The sequence below is a fragment of the Phodopus roborovskii genome, unplaced genomic scaffold (assembly GCF_943737965.1).
Source record: "Phodopus roborovskii unplaced genomic scaffold, PHOROB, whole genome shotgun sequence".
Classification (NCBI taxonomy): Eukaryota; Metazoa; Chordata; class Mammalia; order Rodentia; family Cricetidae; genus Phodopus; species Phodopus roborovskii.
Window position 1 is genome coordinate 4,396,644 of NW_026126448.1, and position 18,331 is coordinate 4,414,974.

An 18,331-nucleotide genomic window follows, 5' to 3' on the forward strand; every position below is an offset into this window, starting at 1 on the left:
CCAATAGAGTGACGGGCTAAAGACAAGAAAAAAAAAAAAAATGTTTAGAAACAAATACCCACATGATAACATTAAGAGATAAAAAAGTTTAAAAAAATTATGAGAGATTACCTTTGATGAAGATGAGGAAGGGGAGAAATTCAGCATCCAGGGTTTTAGAGAGATGTATTAATCTGGTAGTGGCCTTATCATCATTGATAGTTTTAGGCAGGGTCTCACTATGTATAAAGTCAATATGTAGACCATGCCTGTCCTCCAACTCACAGAGATAGATCTACCTACCTCTGCCTCCTAAGTGCTGGGATTAATGGGGTGTGCCATTATTTTTTAGGTATGTACTTATAGTGTTTATCTATACTTTATGGCAGGACTTTAGATATATAACCATGTAAGATAATGTGAACCAGTACTTGAAAGTGTGTCAGAGGCATGTCCTCTTTCTTCTCCTTAAAAGACTTGTTCTTGAATTCATCATTAATCCTTGACCTTCCTGTCTCTTCCCTGTTTAGAGTGTTTGTATGACAGAATAGCACAAGAAACAGTGGACGAAACTGAAATTGCACAGAGACTCTCCAAAGTCAACAAGTACATCTGTGAGAAAATTATGGATATCAACAAATCTTGTAAAAATGAAGAACGAAGGGAAGCAAAATTCAATTTGCAATAAACTTTGGATTTTTTCATAAAGCCTTTGCATCTTCCTTGTGTGGCGTGTGCATTGCGAGCGATGGTGCCATCCAAATAGACCCCCGCCAGGCACGTCCATGTCTGGGCAGAGGGCCTTCCAGGACACTGAGGTCAGTGTCTCATTCTGAACTTGAACTTCATACTTCAAAGAAGGCAGATGGATTTGCTGAGACTCAGCAGAGCCTCTTGCCCCCACCAGTGTTGTTGAGGGATGGGAAAAGCACTTTTCAACGGGCTGTACAGCATCAGAGTAGCCTGTTGGGACCACAATATGAACTGTTATTTTTACCATGGGAGGACTCTATCTCTGCTCCTCTATTTTGTTCTATAATAAAACTCCATTAATTCTTGATGTAGACAGTTGTTCTCATTTTTTTTAACTATATTAAATGTGTGTTGCATGTCGCCTGCAAGACCCTCTAAAGAGAGAGATCCTATAGGGCCACAGGTCCTGTGATGGCTTTAAGGGTTGATCTTCAAAGCATCTCACCTTCTCTGACTTCGAAGGATGAATCGTGGACGACTCAGCATTCCAAGATGATCTGTGTTTAGCATCTGGAAGAATAAGTTTCCCTGATTACTCAGGCCTATTTTTGTAAAGAATGGGTACTGGGAGCCTAATAACATTAGCTGTGGTACAGGGTTGCCAGAAAATGGGCTGTGTCGGTGGCTTCGATTTGTTCTTTCTCTTTTATCTCAAGTGATCTTTCAGGTTTTGTAATTACTTATCTGCTTCTTTATTCGGTTGCTATATCTTTATGGGTTTGGCACATGTGTTTGGCAAACCACTTTCCATCTTCCTGTGGACTTGCACTTTTCTTTATGCAATACCAATAAAGTTAGTGTGGCATTTTGGAAAGGGCAGGGGCTTTGGACAAATGCCTCTAGGTTCTAAGTGTGGCTCTCCTGCTTGCTTTGGCATTAACATAACCTCCTTGTGCCTCCACTTTCTGCTCCATAAAGGAAAACCTGCCTCGCACAGTTGCTATAAGGATTAGAGATGAAATACATAAAATGCTCAATAAATGTCAGCAATTATTGTTACCTTCATTTTAGACATTGGTGGAAAACTTTGATCTGTCGTGTTTCTAATTCTTTAACCTTTAATTTGGTGATCCGTAAACAAAAGCTCAAGGTTACTGGGTTAAATAGGTAGGGTTGGTGGCACTCTGTGACCCTACATTTCAGTAAACCCAGTAATCCTTTGTAATATAATAATAAATTTAATAATCCTTTGTGGACCACTGTGTGCTCACCAGAGGTATATAGGCAAGAATTTTCTTCTGTAAAGTCGCAGTATGGTCTTAACAAAAAGGTGTCTTGTTTCAGTAGAGTGAGGAAGTCGGGCAGTGTGGAAGAGTAACTGGTACTCAACACATCTTGCCTAAGGGTTTAGCCTGGATTGACTCATTTTTATGAATTAAGGAAAGTCTGTGGTTGCTATTCAGCTGGGCATGGTGGCCCACACCATGTCATCTTAGTACTTGGGGAGGTAAGGCAGGAAAGTCAGGAGTTCAAGGCCAACTTTGGCTACATAGTGAGTGTCTTAGTTAGGTTTCTATTACTGTGACCAAACACCATAACCCAAAGTGACTTGAAGAGGAAGGGCTTATTTCAGCTTATATGTCCTGACACAGCCCATAACGAAGGGAAGTTGGGGCAGGAACTCACCTAGAGGCAAGAACTGAAGCAGATACCAGAGAAGAATGTTGTTTACTGGCTCACCCACCCACCCATGACTTGCTCATGCTGTTTTCTTGTACAGTCCCCAGGACCACCTGCCTAGGGCTGGATCCACCCATAGTGGACTGGGCCCTCCTACATTAATCATCAATCAAAACATGCCCTACAGGCTTGCTTACAGGCCAATCTGATGGAGGCCCTTTCTCCATTGAGGAATTCCTCTTTCCAGATAACTCCAGCCTGTGTTAAATGGACAAAACACTAGTCTGCACAATGAGTTTGAGGACAGCTAGGACTACAGGAGACTGTCTCAAAAAAAAAAAAAAAAGAGATCTGTCCACTTTTGTATCATTAGGCAGCTGGGGCTTAAGTAATACTAAAACTGCCTGAGACACTAAAGCATGTGTCACAATTAACCTCATCCCTTTTCTCCCCAAACAGGAAGAAAATACTGACAGCCAGAGGCTTTATGTGTGTGTCTCAAAGACTAACCCAATGCACAGCTGCTTCCCAGGCATGTGTCAGTTCAGTGAGGGAGATTGCTACAGCTACAGTAAAAATGCCTGCTGGATATGACAGTACTTTGTGCGACTTATGACACACATGTTAGGGAAAACAGGACTGTGGAAGATTGGGAACTGGGTTCAAGTCCTTGTTTTGCTACTGTATGCATGTTGCTTGACTGCTAATAGTGATCCTTAATTCAGAATTTTGTGCGGAGGAATCCAGACACTACTTGGGAAAGGGCTGTGTAAATCACACTTCCCATCTACTGTCCCCCATGGACTGTTTGAAACACTTCGTTTCCAGCTGATAGGGCTGTTGGAGGAAGCTCTGGGAAGGCTTGGTCATTGGAGCTTTGAAGTATGTATAAGCCTTTGATGCTTATACCCAGCCCCAAGTTCCTATTGGACACTGCACTTCCTGATCCACCATGTGGATAGCATCTACCACATGCTCCTGTCATAACCTAAGCTCCTCCTCCCTCATGCCTTTCCCTGCCACAATGAATAGAAACCATCTGTAATCATGAACCAAAAAATGAGTCTTTAATCCTTTGTCATAGTTTTGTTGTTTTTGCCAGCTTGACACAAATCTAAACATACTTGGGAAGAAGGGCCTCACTGAGTAATTGCTTCTCACAGAATAGCCTGTTGGCTATTTGAGGGTCATTTTCTTGATTACTGATGGATGCAGGAGAACCCAGCCTGCTGTGGGCAGTGCTATCTTTAGGTAGATGACCCTGGGCTCTGTGAGAAGTGTAGCTGAACATGAGTCTGGGAGTGAGGCAACAAGCAACATTCCTCCTTGTTTAGAGTCACTGTTCACACGCCCAGAATTCTCTTTGGTTGAGGAAGGTGGCTTTCTGACCAGGTGCCAGTGGTCTCCCCCTAGCTTTTACACTTGGGTCCCTTTGATTTTCATGGTGGGCCAGTGTGTCTTGTTGGGCAGGTTGGCAATACTGAGTTGATAGAACCTGAGTCAATCCCACAAGCTCTGACTACAGATCTCTTCACTGGGTAGAAGAGGAAGGCGGGACTGATTTTATTTCTACCCCATGGACTGGGAGGAAGACTGTTTCCCTCCTGCCGCAGTTTGTTTCTTGGATATGTTTCTACATTGTGATTATTTTTTTAATTATAAAGAGATAAAAGCAAATTTATGGAGGTTTTATTGGTTGGTTTTGGGTTTTTTTTGTTTGTTTGTTTGTTTTGTTTTGTTTTTGGAAACTTGGGGAAAACATTTTAAGCAGCACTGCTGGAAGTATTATGATGTGGTTTTTGTCCAAGGATAAAACTGTACTTGACACATAGGACCAGATTTGCATCTGACCAGCACATTTAACATGGTTGTTTCCATGTTGCTCCCTGGCATTCTTAACCATCAACTCTAACATCCACAAAGTGGACGGGCATAAAGCTACAGTTGGGTAAAGCATCTGGTCAGTTGCTCAGGTCCCTACAGTGAGGGCTTACCTGCCAACATTCCAGCCTATGAGGGCCTTCACTGCAGGTTTCCAACAGCCCGGTGGTGCAGGGAACTTGAGTTAGGTGGTGGATGCATCCAAGTTCACCTTTCAGCTCTACAGCTTACTACACTGCTTGAAGCCAGGTACTTGCTCCCAACATTGGCTTCTCAGGTTGTAATGTGGAGGAAACAGTGTCTAGTTCCTGGACTCTTAGGAAGCCTGTGGCGGTTCCTGAAGTGGTGCAGTAAGAGTGAATAAATGGTCATCGGTACTGATGTTGAGATTCATCTCCTTTCCTACCGGGTCCCTACCTGGTCCATTCCTTTACCTGAGACTGTGCCTCTCCTGTCTCTGCTGTACTGCCCTCTTGTGCTGAGATCTTAGCTTCCATATCTGCTTTTGCCTCGGTGAAAATCTTGTGCAAATTCTGCATTTGTTGGGACCTGTGGTGCAGACTGTGGATAGGTTCCATACTCTTGGCTCCCCTCACCTACCTTATTCCTCAGCCCCTGCCTCCTGGCCCATTTATAGATCCTTGGAATTTTAGATCATTTGTAAATAAAACTTGATGGAAATGTTTATATTAATATTCTCTTTACACTTTCTTTTGTTTTCTTAGTGTGGTTTCTCCTCGGCCAAAAGGAATTCCAGTTGCATTATTCTTTATGATTATAATGGGTGTAACCACTTTTGAAATTATTCTCCCAACTTAGTTTGCCAAAAAAATGTGTTTTATTATATTTTCTTGTTTATTATCAAGACTGAAATCATTCCAGAATTTTATTTCTTCTTTATAGAAAAGAAAAACTTCTTCAAAACCCATGAGCATTTCTAGTAGATCCTATTTCTTTGTCTTCTCATTGTCTTGTGGACCAATTTGTTTACTCTGGGCATAAAATGTGTGCCTTGGCATCCAAAAACAGACACAGCAACAGACTTCTCGAGACTTTTATTTTGGAGGGATGGAGCAGTATGTGCCAGGAAACTTTACAAGGTCATGGAATCTATAGCTCAAAGATGATCTTGTAGGTGTCCCCTAGATGTCCTCTCCACCATAACAATGCTTAACCTGCCTCTACCCCCTGGCTTAACAGTCACGATGGCTCTTTGCAGGGTTCAGAATGATATCATTGCTCTTCCATATTTCATCAGCCAATCCATAGCTCAGTTTCATAGCTACCATGTCTCACTGGGCTTAGAGTGTTCTGTGGTCTATATTGACTCCTGGCATTTCTAGTATCTTGAACATGTTCTCAGCCTATCTTGGCTTCCTATTGCAGTTTGGTTTCTGTTGCTGTGATAAAACACTGAACTAAACCAACATGGGGAGTTTGTTTCAGCTTACAGTTTGTAGTTCATAATGGTGGAAAACCAGGGCAGGAACTCAGGGTAGGAACCTGGAATCAGGAACTTAAGCAAAGACCATGGAGGAATGCTGCCTCCTGGCTCCATCTCCATGGCTTGCTCCCCGTGGTTTGCTCACCTTGACTTTTTATATAATCCAGAACCACCGGCCAAGGGATGGCAGAGCCCGCAATGGGCTGGGCAGTCCCATATCAATCATTAATCAATAAAGGCCCTGTGGATTTTCCTATAGGACAATCTGATGGAAGTTTTTTTTCAGTTGAGGTCCCTCTTCCCAGGTAATCCTAACTTGTGTCAAGATGACAAAAAAAAAAAAAAAAAAAAAAAAAAAAAAAACTAACCAGAACACTTCAGTTTGCTCTTTTGGAAGTGGACATATCTACCTCACAGGATTGTGTCAGATATTGTGAGGACAGCCCTTACTGTTCCATTATCTGGTTTTTTAGAGCTCTGAGCACTACAGCTGTTCTTTTCAGGTCATAGTTTCCAAGACAGGACTTAGGAATGGATGCTGGGCTCTAGGAAGTACCCGAACTGCTTAAGTGTCACCTCTTACTTTTGGACTTTAAATCAACATCCTTAGTGATAAAACTGCCACACACTTGTAACAGGAATAAATAAATGATCCAAACACTGATATTGGGGTTCAAGCTTTAAGCTGAAAATCAGAAAAGCAAAGTATCTGGCTTACCTCCACCTCACGCGGAATAGGTTGGTCCTGTTTCCATGAGCTCTCACTAAACCTTAGACTAACCTTTCCTAGGTATGGTTGGAGAATGAATACCTATCTTCAGTGTGGCTGGAGAGCCAATGCCTCTACTACACCTTGCTTCTGTCTTATATACTTCCCTAATATTGAGATTAAAGGTGTGAGCTATAATTCTCTTTTATACTAATTCAATCTTGTATAGCTCTGGGTGGCCTTGAACTCACAGACATCTGTCTATCTCTTAATCCTGAGTCCTAGGACTAAAGGTGTGTACCACCACCTCCCAGCTTCTAACTGCTGAGATTAAAGGTGTATGCCTGGCTTCTATGGGTGTGGATGACTTTGCTTGCTGAATCCTCAGGCAAGCTTTAATAAATAATAATATATCACCACACATACTGACTAGACAGTTCTATAAGGTAAGATTGAGAATGTGTTTGGGGGCCAACATCATGTAATCCTCCTCCCTAATTTAGACCACTATCCTTGTCCCTGTTGTTGCCTATGCTGTCTAAGGAACCATGTGAGTTTTGAAGTCAGAGTAACTCCCAGAGGATACAGTCTTGACTTCAATATGCATTTACTCTTATAGGAAATTGGATAATTTACCTTCAAGTGTCCCAGTCCCATTGTTGTGTCCTTTAAGCTGTCAGTATGGTGATTGTACTGGCCTGCTATAGTACCAGCCCTTCAGTAGCAGCCTTTGTAAACGTGGAGTGTCTTTTTTTTTTTTTTTTTTTTTTCCTCTTATTCTGGCTTCTTTAGTAAAAACAGCTCTTCAGTTCCACTCCTACCCCCAGTCATGTGGATTTCTGAAATATATTTATTAAATGAAATGCAGGACTTTGCATTCATTCCCATCACATTTCATTTTGTTGGTTGCAGCTCAACATTCCAGCTGGTTGAGGTCTTTTTCTCCCATGTTGTTTAAGTTACAGAAGAAAACCCCAAAGAGAGCCAAAGTCTAAAAAGAAAACCAAGTCACAATCCCAAGAGCCAAACCCAAATGCATGGTCACTGTTGTTCTTCATGAAGCCTCTGCCTCCATGCTCCTCTGACATTTGCATGCATCCCTCCCTCCCCCAGAGTATGCCCATACTGTGGCCTGGTTTGCATAGTTACCATCTCAATACCCTTTCCTGACACTATGCCAACATTGCTTTCTTAACTCTTCATTGTATGGTTTGTGGTCTCTAGTTTCTTGCTTGTGAGAAATGCTGCTGTCTAAACAACCTTTTATAATTGTGTTTCTTCTGCTATTTTTTTTTCTTTGTATAGAATAAATTCCAAGGTGTAAACTAATTGGGGTAAAAGACAAGAGCATCTTTGCATGTGTCATGGTGTTTCTTTGCAAAGGACTCAGCCTTATTTTAAGCAAAGTAGACACACATGTGCCGTTTCCCAACAGCATCGTCCGTATTTGGAATATTCAGAGTTTGGCAAATTGCCTTTCTATGTATATATAATGTCTCAAGTCTCAAGTTTTTCCTTTTGTGAGTTGTCCATGTATACATTTGAGGACCTGAAAATGTTTTTGGAATTTTACTTTATGAGATAGCTTTCCTCCAAACTTTAAGATTCATAAATATGACCTTTTGTATTCTCACTAAGTTATTCATCATCAAAGTTAATGTTATCCTCCACTAGAGACCCCTGTAACTCTACTCACAAACAAACATTCTTTGACCTGAATTATTTTCAAAGTTCTAAAATTATTTTTAAAGGTGTTTTATTATTTTAAGTAACGTGTGTGTGTGTGTGTGTGTGTGTGTGTGTGTGTGTGTGACTGTATCTGTGTCTGTGTGGTGATATGTGTACATGAGTGCTGTATCTGTGGAGACCAAAGGTTTTGGATCCCCCTGACTAGTAAATAATCCTTATACCCCTCCACCTCCTGCAGCATTGTTGGAAGCACATGATGAAGAAACATACTGGAAAGCTCCTGGGAATGGCTGTATAGGGGAAGGGGAAGCAGAGAGGTGCTGTGGCTGATCCCCCAACTCCAGGCCAGACCAATCTCCTTTCCTTAATCCTGCCCTCTCCTCAGACACCACACTCTCTGGAGAGTTCACTCTAGCTCTGGAGCTCAGCCCAAGTGATGCCAGTTTCCCAACTTGGGTTTCCTCCTCTAAGGAAAATCCCAATCATAATTTACCTGATGGTCTGCTGGCAGGGTTCAGCAAATAAGTGAAAAGCCTAGCCAAAGTAAGATCTTATGCAGGCACTGTTGGAGTATGGTGTCTCGGGTACTCAACAGTACACACACACACACACACACACACACACACACACACACACACACACACACACACACGGCCTCAACAAACAAAGAACTGTTACTTTCTATGTGGTGTCTTTACTCTGCCCTTCCAGCACTGACTCCACCCAGAAGTTTCTCACAAGATGCTCGGCCTTCCATGTTGACAGAAACTATTTCTTTCATCTCTGTCCTTTGTGCCCTCTACTTGGCAACTGTGAGGTCAGGGGCGGGGGGGGGGGGGGGGGGGCGGGCAGGGGAGCTTCTCAGCCTGCACTGAACAACAAACTCCCCTCTCCCCACAAGGCTCCAGCCTCAATCCATCTTTCTCACTGGGCTGTGAGCCATTTAAGGTGGGGTACCATGTGTTTGTGTCCAGGTTCCCCTGTCTTCTCACAGACACCATGTGATGAAGGTGGGCTATTTTAGAAATAAGCCTGTAAGGTACCAGGTACTGACACAGCCCTGTCTGTGGAGAGCATATAAGAAAGACCATGAAGGGGATGGAGAACACTGTGATGCCATCCTGGTCTTGTTCTCACAGGTTGAAGTTCGATAGACCACATTAGGATAGGACAGAAGGAAAAGATAGAGCTGGTGAGCTTGAGGACTAGAACCCTCCTGTTTGCTTGTGTGCAACCCTGGGCTCTACCACTTAGCAGCTGTGAGACCTAGGATTTAGGACTCAGTGTTCCTTGTATAAAAGGCCTTTCCTGGGCTACTTCTTGGATACGCAGGGCTGCTGCCTTATGGGGTTAGTCAGAACTGGCTGTGACCTTTTCTCTGTGCTCTTCAGGGGCTCCTTCTCTACATCAGTCAGCCCTCTGAACCTGAGATGTATCAGCTACAAGAAGCAGATTTCTGAGCTTTAGGAGAAAGAATACAATGTCCACAGTTTAGGAATATTACCTGAAGTGTTATGCACTCAGGGGAGACAGGCGGGTGTTCATCAACCACACTCCTCCCTTTAGAGTGACAGAAGCAGGAAATGCCAAGCCCTAACTGGGAGCAGCACTAGCTACCTGTGAGGGACCTGGAATTGATGGCTTCCTCTCTATGAACCTGTTACAACACACATGACTGTTCCAGCCTTTAAAGGCAGATGTGACCCTGACAGCATCCCTGTGGCCACAAAGTACTCCCAGTGAAACCCGGAGGGTCCTACAGCTCCCACTAGGAAGCAGATTCAAGTCTCTAATGCCTACTTGCCTTCCTGAACTAGTGGGAAGCCCCTGGCCTGGACTCAAGAACATGAGAGCTGCCACTGAGAGGCCCTCCACTGCAGGAGGAGGAAACTGGAGTTCTTTTTTTTTTTTTTTTTTCCAAGAAGTCTTATAAGTTATTTTCATTTTGCTGACTCTCACTTTTCTGAGTTAAGGAGCTTTGGGAGACGGTTCTAGGCCATTTAAGCAGAAAGCCTCATTGGCTGCAATCTCTGGGAAAGGAAGAGATTTAACACTGTGTGGGCCAGCCTGTGGCACCCTCAACATTCCTAAGAGTCAGGTAGGGGCTTTGTAAAGTGTTTCCACCTTTCAGGGCACTTAGCCCATGTGGTGGCTTGTCTTATGTCAACTTGACACACAAACTAGAGTTATCTGAAAGGGGGGAGGGGATCCTCAACTGAGAAAATGCATCCATTGAACTGTTAGTTAGTGATCAATGGGGAGGGCCTAGCCCATGGTGGGTGGTGCCTTCCCTGGGCTGATGATCCTGGGTTCTATAAGAAAGTAGGCATAGCAAGTCATGGGGTGCAAGCTAGTAAGCAGCACCCCTCCATGGCCTATGCATCAGCTCCTGCCTTCAGGATCCTGCCCTGTTCTTGTCCTGACTTCCTTCAGTAATGAGCAGTGCTGTGAAAGTATAAGCCAAATAAGCCCCTTCCTTCCCAAGTTGTTTTGGTCATGGTGCTTTGTCATAGCAGCATCAACCCTCACTTAGACATCCCAGGACTAAGTGGACCCAAGCTGTCCAGAGTTAGCCAATAAAAACTACAGAGTGACAAGGTTCAGAGGTGGGGTGAAGTACCCAGGTTTTAAATTATGCTTCTGAGGTACCTGTCTGCCTTCTCTCCTTCCTTTCATTCTTTCTTTGTCATTGTTTTTAGTGAGAAGAGCAGCCAACAGGAGCATGCCAGTGCCTTCTCTATACCCTGTCCCCAGCACAGGACCGGAGACTCATTCATTTAGCTCCTAGTGTTTCTTAGATCCACAGCTTAGACCTCCTTCCTGCCTGTGTCAGGATCAGACACCTAATAAATAACAGGGTAAAGTTGTTCAAGTCCAAGTTCTTTTGAGGCCAGCTTTACCATTCTCCTCTTCATAGTGTTACACATCTAGTGATCAGCTGTGTTTGAGGAAGCTGTGCATCAGACCCTGCTCTGCACAGCAAAGTCAGGGAAGTGGCCTTCTTCCTGGCTGGCTTCCACTCACCTCGACTCCTTCCCTCTGGGAACAAGGCAGGATGGCAAAGAATGGAAGCCAGTGTACACACATATACAACACTGGTGCATGCACAGGGTCTCTCTGTCTCTTTCTCTCCTATCTCTCTTACACATAACACACTATCTCTGTTTCTTTCACACACACACACACACATACACTGAACTTCTTTATTGCTTGAAATAGAAATACCTCCAACAGAAATGAACCAGAGCTGTATATGTATCACAAATAAATCATAAAAGTCATCTCAAAATCACATTGTCTAGTAAAAATGGTAATTATAAGAGTGAACCTTAGAGTTTGAGACTGTATGTAAAATGTTTAAACTTTTGAGACTTCCTAAACATTTTCCTTTTTTTTAATGACAGAGTCTCACTATGTAGCTCTGGATTCTCTGGAACTTGCTCTGTAGACCAGACTGGCCTAGAATTCACAGAGATCTGCCTGCCTCTGCCTCCTCCCAAGTTCCAGGATAACATGTGTGTGCTGCTATACATGATTGATCTTAAAGTCATACTGAATAGTAGAAGTAGTAAATAGGAGAGTGAACTGTAGAGCTTGAGGCTGTATGTAAAATGTTAAAACTCTCAAGACATCCTACACATTTTTAATGAACATTGTACAGGTACGGTCCTGAAAGACCCGCAGAGGGCGTGGACCCTCAAGCCCCAACTCAGGAAAGGCGGCCCCCTCAAATCACTCATGAGAAGCGGTCTTGATGCAAAAGCATGAGGTCTTTTATATTCCAGTGCACTGTGGTCCACAGCCATACTCCACTTGGGGTAGAGGACTGGGAATCCTGGGTACAGGGTTTACATAGCTTTTATAGGGTTACAACAAAGCCCGCGCATCATAAACCAATCATCTCATAGCATCCAGTGCAGACCAATCAATTTGAACTATCTATGCCCTCCCTTAGCCCAGGAAGTCTGCTTTCGCTAGGGCTTCTAGGTAGTGTGACAAGGCTCATTTCCTGTGTTCACTCACTCACAGGTGCTGTCGTAAACAGCCCTGTTGTAAACAGTCAAGAATGTGACCTTTTGCCTACTCACTGCTAGGGGGCAGGGTCTAGGGAGAGTTAGGCTAAATTTTTCCATCCTTACAGTCCGAGTATGAAAACTCCAACAAGACAGATACATGCCAGTTTGGAGACAGTCCTTTCTGGATGGCGGAGGCCAGACAGCCCAACTCACTCTACTGGGAAAGCAAAATATGCACAGGGTTTCCGGTGTGGTGTCACACACACCTACACCTCTTTTTGGACCTGAAGTGTAAACCAGGCCTAGAGCTCAGCGGGAGGTGGGTACCACTCCCTCCTCACTCAAGGGCTCTAGGGAGGATTAAATCACAGACCAGTCAAACGCATTTGATAACTGAAAATACCAAAGGACTACAGACAGTTGTCATCCCCTTTTGTGCCTTTCCCTTTCTGACTCAGACTGTGGCATCTACAAGGACAGAGACAGTTCCCAATTCATCTCCTGACCCTAGCCTGAGCTCAGGAGCTGTGACTGGCTCTGAGTCAAAACCCTAGGGTGCTAGAGTCACTGTCTGTACCTCCTCTCTCACCTTCAGCACTGGGGCTGAAAGGGCTGGTTGGTTTGAGCAAGAACCCTTTACCTCACCTGCAGACACATAAATCCATCCTCAAGCTATTATCAGATGCTTAGGAGAGAATGATTGGAAGCCCAGCCCTAATCCCTGGGCACAAAGAACAAGGCTACAGGGACCAGAGGCCCCTCCCACTCTTTCCCCTCTGACTTCTGTGCTAGCTGTGCCCCCTGGGCTTCCTCATCTGGCTGACAGGGGTCAAGGGCAAGTGCAATTAAGTGGTCTAACCTGGCCAAGAACATCTCTGAACTGAGTACTTCCATGCCTTTATCTGATTGTCTTGTGGCCGGGCGTATAGCAGGTTGCCTTTGCTCCCAATACGAAGACAGGGACTTTGGGAGGAGCCAGTGGAGTTCCAATGTGCAGAGTCAGGAGCAACTCTGATTGTGTTGATTCTGATGGGCTGAGATATCTCAATGGACTTCAAAGGCAAAGCTACACCCAGAAACCACATTGGCAACAAGATGCATGTATTTCCCTAGGTTGTGATCCAGCATAGTGGCAGAGGCAGCTAGAGAAGCCGCCGTTAAGAGCTTCCTTTGTATCTTGAATGTGTAGTCTTTAATTAGACTTTGCCTTAATTGCAAGATTTCCGTACACCTCATGACTGCTGTGTGCCCCATATGGGAATAAACACGTCCATCAAGTGATAAGCAAATTGTGGCTGGTGCCTTGGCCCTGTCATCCCATTGGCTTGATCCTCGGGGGACTTAGCTTAGCTTTCCCCTGCTAAAATGCTTTGGGCCCACATTTTTAATCAAAAGTGTACTTGCCTCTGGGGGGGGGGGGCAGAGTATGGGCTCAGCTCAAAGGTGATTAAATTTAATAACCAAAAGACCAGAAAAAGGCTGCTTTGCAGTGCATAATTTCACCAGATATTCCTTTTGTCATGTGGCTGTATTCTATATGCTGTATGGGAGCACTTCATTAAAAATGCCATCTATTTTAACAACAGCAATAAGGGAGACACACACCTTCTCCCTTTTTCTCCCCACTGTGTTAAAAGCATCCATGTCTATTAAATTACTCTTGAGTAGAGGAATGCCTGTCTCCAAATTTACTCTGAAGCATTTCAATAAAATGATCTCAAATGTTTATTCACTCAGCAAATACTCACCCAAAGCCATTCTGGGCCCACTGCCTGGTCAACGCTGACATAAGGAAGTAAAGCAGGGGAAGCTCCTTCCTGCTTCCCATTAGACTTCCGAGAGTCTGGGGCAGGGCAGGTAACAGAGGCACAGCCCTGGGCCTGGCCTCTGTCCCCTCAAGGAGCCAATGTCTGGCTGGCTGGCTGGCTGGCTGGCTGGCTGGCTGGATGGATGGATGGATGGATGGATGGGTAGATCTAGAGCTTGGGCTAATATTACATGAAACTCAGGAGGGTATAAAAGAAGAATTAATACCTCTCTTGAAGTGACCTAGAGGAGGGGTTCTGACCAATTGCGGATCAGTTCCTCTGGACAGATGACAGGCACTGTACTTGCAGGCAAAGAGAACAGGGAGGGGAAAGGCCCGGGACAGTGCAGTTCTCCTACAGATATCCACAGGCTGTCCCGTTTTGTTTTGTTCTTCCCCAGCTCCCTGGCTAAAACGTAAGAAAACAAAATTCCTTGAGAGCGATGTGGGAGGGTGTCCAGCCAGCCGGCGGGTCAAAGGTGGAATAAAGGTCAGGTGAGTGTTTAGCTCACTGTTCCTTCACCTCTGCAAGAAGTCCAGTGTGGAGTCAGGATCAGCCGAGAGGCCAGGCTGCAGGGTGAACCAAGGAAGGGCTGTAGTGACCACCTTAGGAGCTGCCCTTGGCCTTGAGATGCTAGCAGGGAGCCATGGGGTTCTGAGCAGGGAGGCCTGTGGCTAGCAGGGAGGGCCACCGTAGCAGGGAGGCTACAGTGAAAGGAGACAGGGGGTTAATGAGAGGAACAGGGAAACCTGGAACCAAGGGGGGGCCAACCTGACTACAGAGGAAGCAAAGCAAGGGGTGTTCGGATCCCGGCTTGGCGGAGTAAGTAGACAGGGCTATTGCTGGCCAGGAGGGTGTTAGGGGGGACCTGTCCCTGGGACACTGTGGCGGGCTGTGCAGCACAACATATGTGCCAGGGTTCTTTACTTGAACATGAATTTCATTGTTTAAAACAGCATCCAGATGCAGGCCTCATGTCTATGGAGTCAGAAATGGAGCTGGCAGGATGCTCTTTAAATAAAATAAGACAAATGGTGGCCTATGGAGTGAGGAGTCCCAGCATCTGCCATGTTACTGCTGATGGCAGGATGGCCAGCTCCCACATCCAGCTCTTTAAAGAGGGCACTGTGATAATGGGAAAGGCATCATCACATTTCGGTTCTGGGTAAACCTGCCAGGGTCCCACTCCTGACGGTGTGGGACCTCAGTTCTTCCTCTGCCTGTTTGCTCAGCTGTGATCCAGGCATGGTAATGACATCTGTCTTGCTGTGCTGAGCTGAACAGCCAGTTGTTGAGGGACCTGAGCAAGCTCAGCGCACTGAAAAGGCTGCTCAGATCCCAGGCACACTGTCACGCAGGCAGACCTGCTGCTGCCCAGCACGGGGCTTACAGCTCACACTTCATCAAACCCCTGACATGGTTGAGGCTCCTGGTGCTAGGGAGACTGCCATTGATCCAGCTCATATGCAGACCACCAGGGCATGGTCTTTTGAAAAACCTCATCTTCCCATGTGTCTTGTATCCTGGGTCCCTTGAGGCCCCAGCCTCTCCTAAGCAGAACAGCTGACACCAGAACCCTTCAACCCTCACTACCTTTGCACTATGGAATCCCCCACAGCCTCAGCCACTGTCTAGAACATCCTAACAGTCTTCCATGATCCTTCTGTTTGCAACCTGGCTGTCTCTGAAGGTGACTTGCCCTCTGCTTTCTTGTGTATTCCCACTGCGGGGAAACATCCTGTCAGAAACCCGAGTCACAGGCTGACCCAAATACGCCTGCTCCAGGACCTTGCCTATCTATCATTGCTAACTTTAGTGAATTCCATTTGTGTTTTTGTTTGTTGTGTTTTGTTGGAGACAGGGTATTGCCATATGACCCTGACTGGCCTGGAACTCACAGAGATCTGCCTGCCTCTGTCTCCTGAGTGCTGGGATAAAAGTCATATGCTATCACACTGTCTTCTGTTTGGTTTTGCAACTATCTTGCCTACCAGACCAAGACAAGAACTTCTGAAGGACAGTATGTCTGCCTTGCTCAGCATGGATCCTGAGCCCAGCCCAGAGCCTGGCACAAAGGCATCAGCGGGAGTCAGTTCGCAGCTGCAGGTTCCCAGTCACAGGATGAGGGAGTCCAGCACTGCCAGAGGACTCAGATGGGGCCAGGAAGATAGGCAAGACTGACTTCCCTTCAGGGCTTCCAGGGTGCTGTCACCTCCCCTGGGGCTGCCTTCTTGGCGCCTTTCATGTGTGCTCCTGTTTTAACCCCATTCATGGGGGCCACAGCCACGTAATTGGATTGAGCAGACACTGACAAGGTCAATTTGACAATTTCATTAATCTTTTATTAAACACGAGCCCTGAGCTCCAGCCAAGCTTGTCTGTGAGCTGTCCCTAGAACGTGCCTGGCATATTACTGTCTCGTATGCTTCCGTTAGGCCAGACGTGACTGTCCTGGTGATGCTGGCCATGGCAGAGTGCTTCCTGGGTGCTGGAAAATTTCTCAGTCTCTTGGGCCACGGTAGTGTGTGATTAGTGTGCCACGTGATTCTTCTCAAGATGTTGATGGTGATGGTCCTGGTAATGGTGATGAAGTAAGTCACAGTAACCTTGACAATTAAAAACAAAACCTCTTCCTTTGTTAAGAATGAGCTTGAACCTTAGTGGAAGAAGGAGCAGCTAACAGTGAGACGACCGGCAGGCTAGAGTGGACCAAACTGGGGTTGAGAGGGAACAGAGAAGATGAGAATGACAAAGGATGTCCCCCAGCACATGGTGCACACATAGCACCAGTTGACAGAAGGGAAAGGTCAGGGAAGAGAAGGGAAGAGAGGGGACATCTGGAATCCTAATGGATGCTGAAGCCTCCGTGAGAACCTAGAGAAAGGTAACGGATGCCTTTCTGTTCCAGGGGAGGACCTTGAATTAGATAGGAACTCTCAGGATTCAAAGAGAGAAAAGCGAGAGAGGAGAGGGCCAAGAAGAAGCACGGCAGCAGGAGACAGGGTGAGTGTGACAGGGAGGAAGAGAGGAAGATGTGGCTGGAAAATAATGAGGGACCCTGTCTCAAGAGCCTTGGCAACGTGGGAAGGTATTCAGCAAGGAGCAGGAAGCATCCTCTGAAAGCGCTTCTAGATACATTGTAGGAGGTGGGACAGGACTAGGCTATTCCGGGCATTCTGGCAACAGGAGGCAAGGACTCTCTGAGAAACTGTAGGTTGACGAGGGGTAAGATCAGGGGAGAAAGACAGAGGCTGTCAGGTAAAGGAATAGCTGTCTTTGTAGCTGGACAGTGCATAGGCCAGAGTTCCATGCCAGGCCCAGACAATACAGTGAGCACCAGTCCCTACCCCCTCCCCCAGTGGCAGCAGCTGTTAGGATCAGGAATAGCATGGGCTGTGTAAAGCTCTTAATTAGTGGGGACAGATAAGTTGTCAAATGAGACCCTTGCTGACACAGCCACACCTGGTGCTTGTCTCCAGGGCTATAAGCAAATAGTATGACTTTGACAGCATAGGTTAATGACTCCCCTGGTAAGGCAAAGAGCACAGGGACCCCCAGACTCACAACATGGGAATTGACAGGCACATCCCCAAGTACCTAAGAAGCCATCAGAGCCCTTGGCCAGTTTCTGCACTGTCACTCAAGGTCTGAGCTACCTTGTAGACCTCAGCTCCCCTCCTTTGCTGGTGCCTGCTCCCCACTAAACTTGAACTTCCCCAGGAGTAGACTGCACAGACAATGGCCATGGCCTAGGCACCTGCAGGACCCTGAGATAGGAGATGGTGGGATTCTGAAGGACCTCAGGGAGGGGTGATCTGTGGAGGCAGCCAGTGATACTCAGTGCCAGGAGTAGAGCGTGTCCCAAACAGAAGAGGTGGAGATCTGAGGTTGTTCTTTGGGGATGCCTTCACTGAGGGGGGTGACCTCTGTGCTGGATCTTAGACTATGCACAGGGATTCTATGGACAGGCCAGGGCTGTCCATAGACATCTCTTGATGAGCACCCTTGTGTCTCCTCCTCCTTCTCCTTCTCCTCTCCTTGTTATCTGGTTATGTAAAATTTGTCATAAGGGTTAGGAGAAACCAACTTGCTCACATTTCAACTAGATTCCCTGCCTCTGTATTGAAAGAGAAGGAGGGGGAGTGGATGGAGATATGGAGGCTCAGTGCTTGCTTAAATCCAATCTTACTAGTCTATCTGCTTTTAGGGCAACCCCCCTGCCCCCGCCACACACACATACACACATACACCCACTGCTGCCTCAGGACACATTCCAGCCTCCACTGTCAGCTCCGCTCCGTGTTCCTGGCAGCTGCTCCCCTGACAGCCTCCTCCCTCACGCCCACCTTGCCTTACATGCCTCTTGCACCTTGTACTCCTGCTCTTCCCAGTGAAGCCACAGATAGTCCGCACAGATAGGCCTTGTTAGTGC

At 46.0% G+C, this 18,331-nt stretch overlaps 2 protein-coding genes across 2 annotated transcripts in view; both read left to right on the forward strand.

The window, feature by feature from the left end:
• The window catches only part of Bend5 (BEN domain containing 5), a 44,325-nt gene extending 43,638 nt beyond the window's left edge, over positions 1-687 (forward strand). The window contains exon 6 of the mRNA XM_051188467.1: positions 510-687. Coding sequence (XP_051044424.1) covers positions 510-667 — 158 coding nt within the window. The 3' untranslated portion in view covers positions 668-687. The remainder of the gene's footprint in view (positions 1-509) is intronic.
• The window catches only part of Agbl4 (AGBL carboxypeptidase 4), a 1,068,750-nt gene that overhangs the window by 886,282 nt on the left and 164,137 nt on the right, over positions 1-18,331 (forward strand). The gene's annotated exons all lie outside the window — the stretch shown is intronic.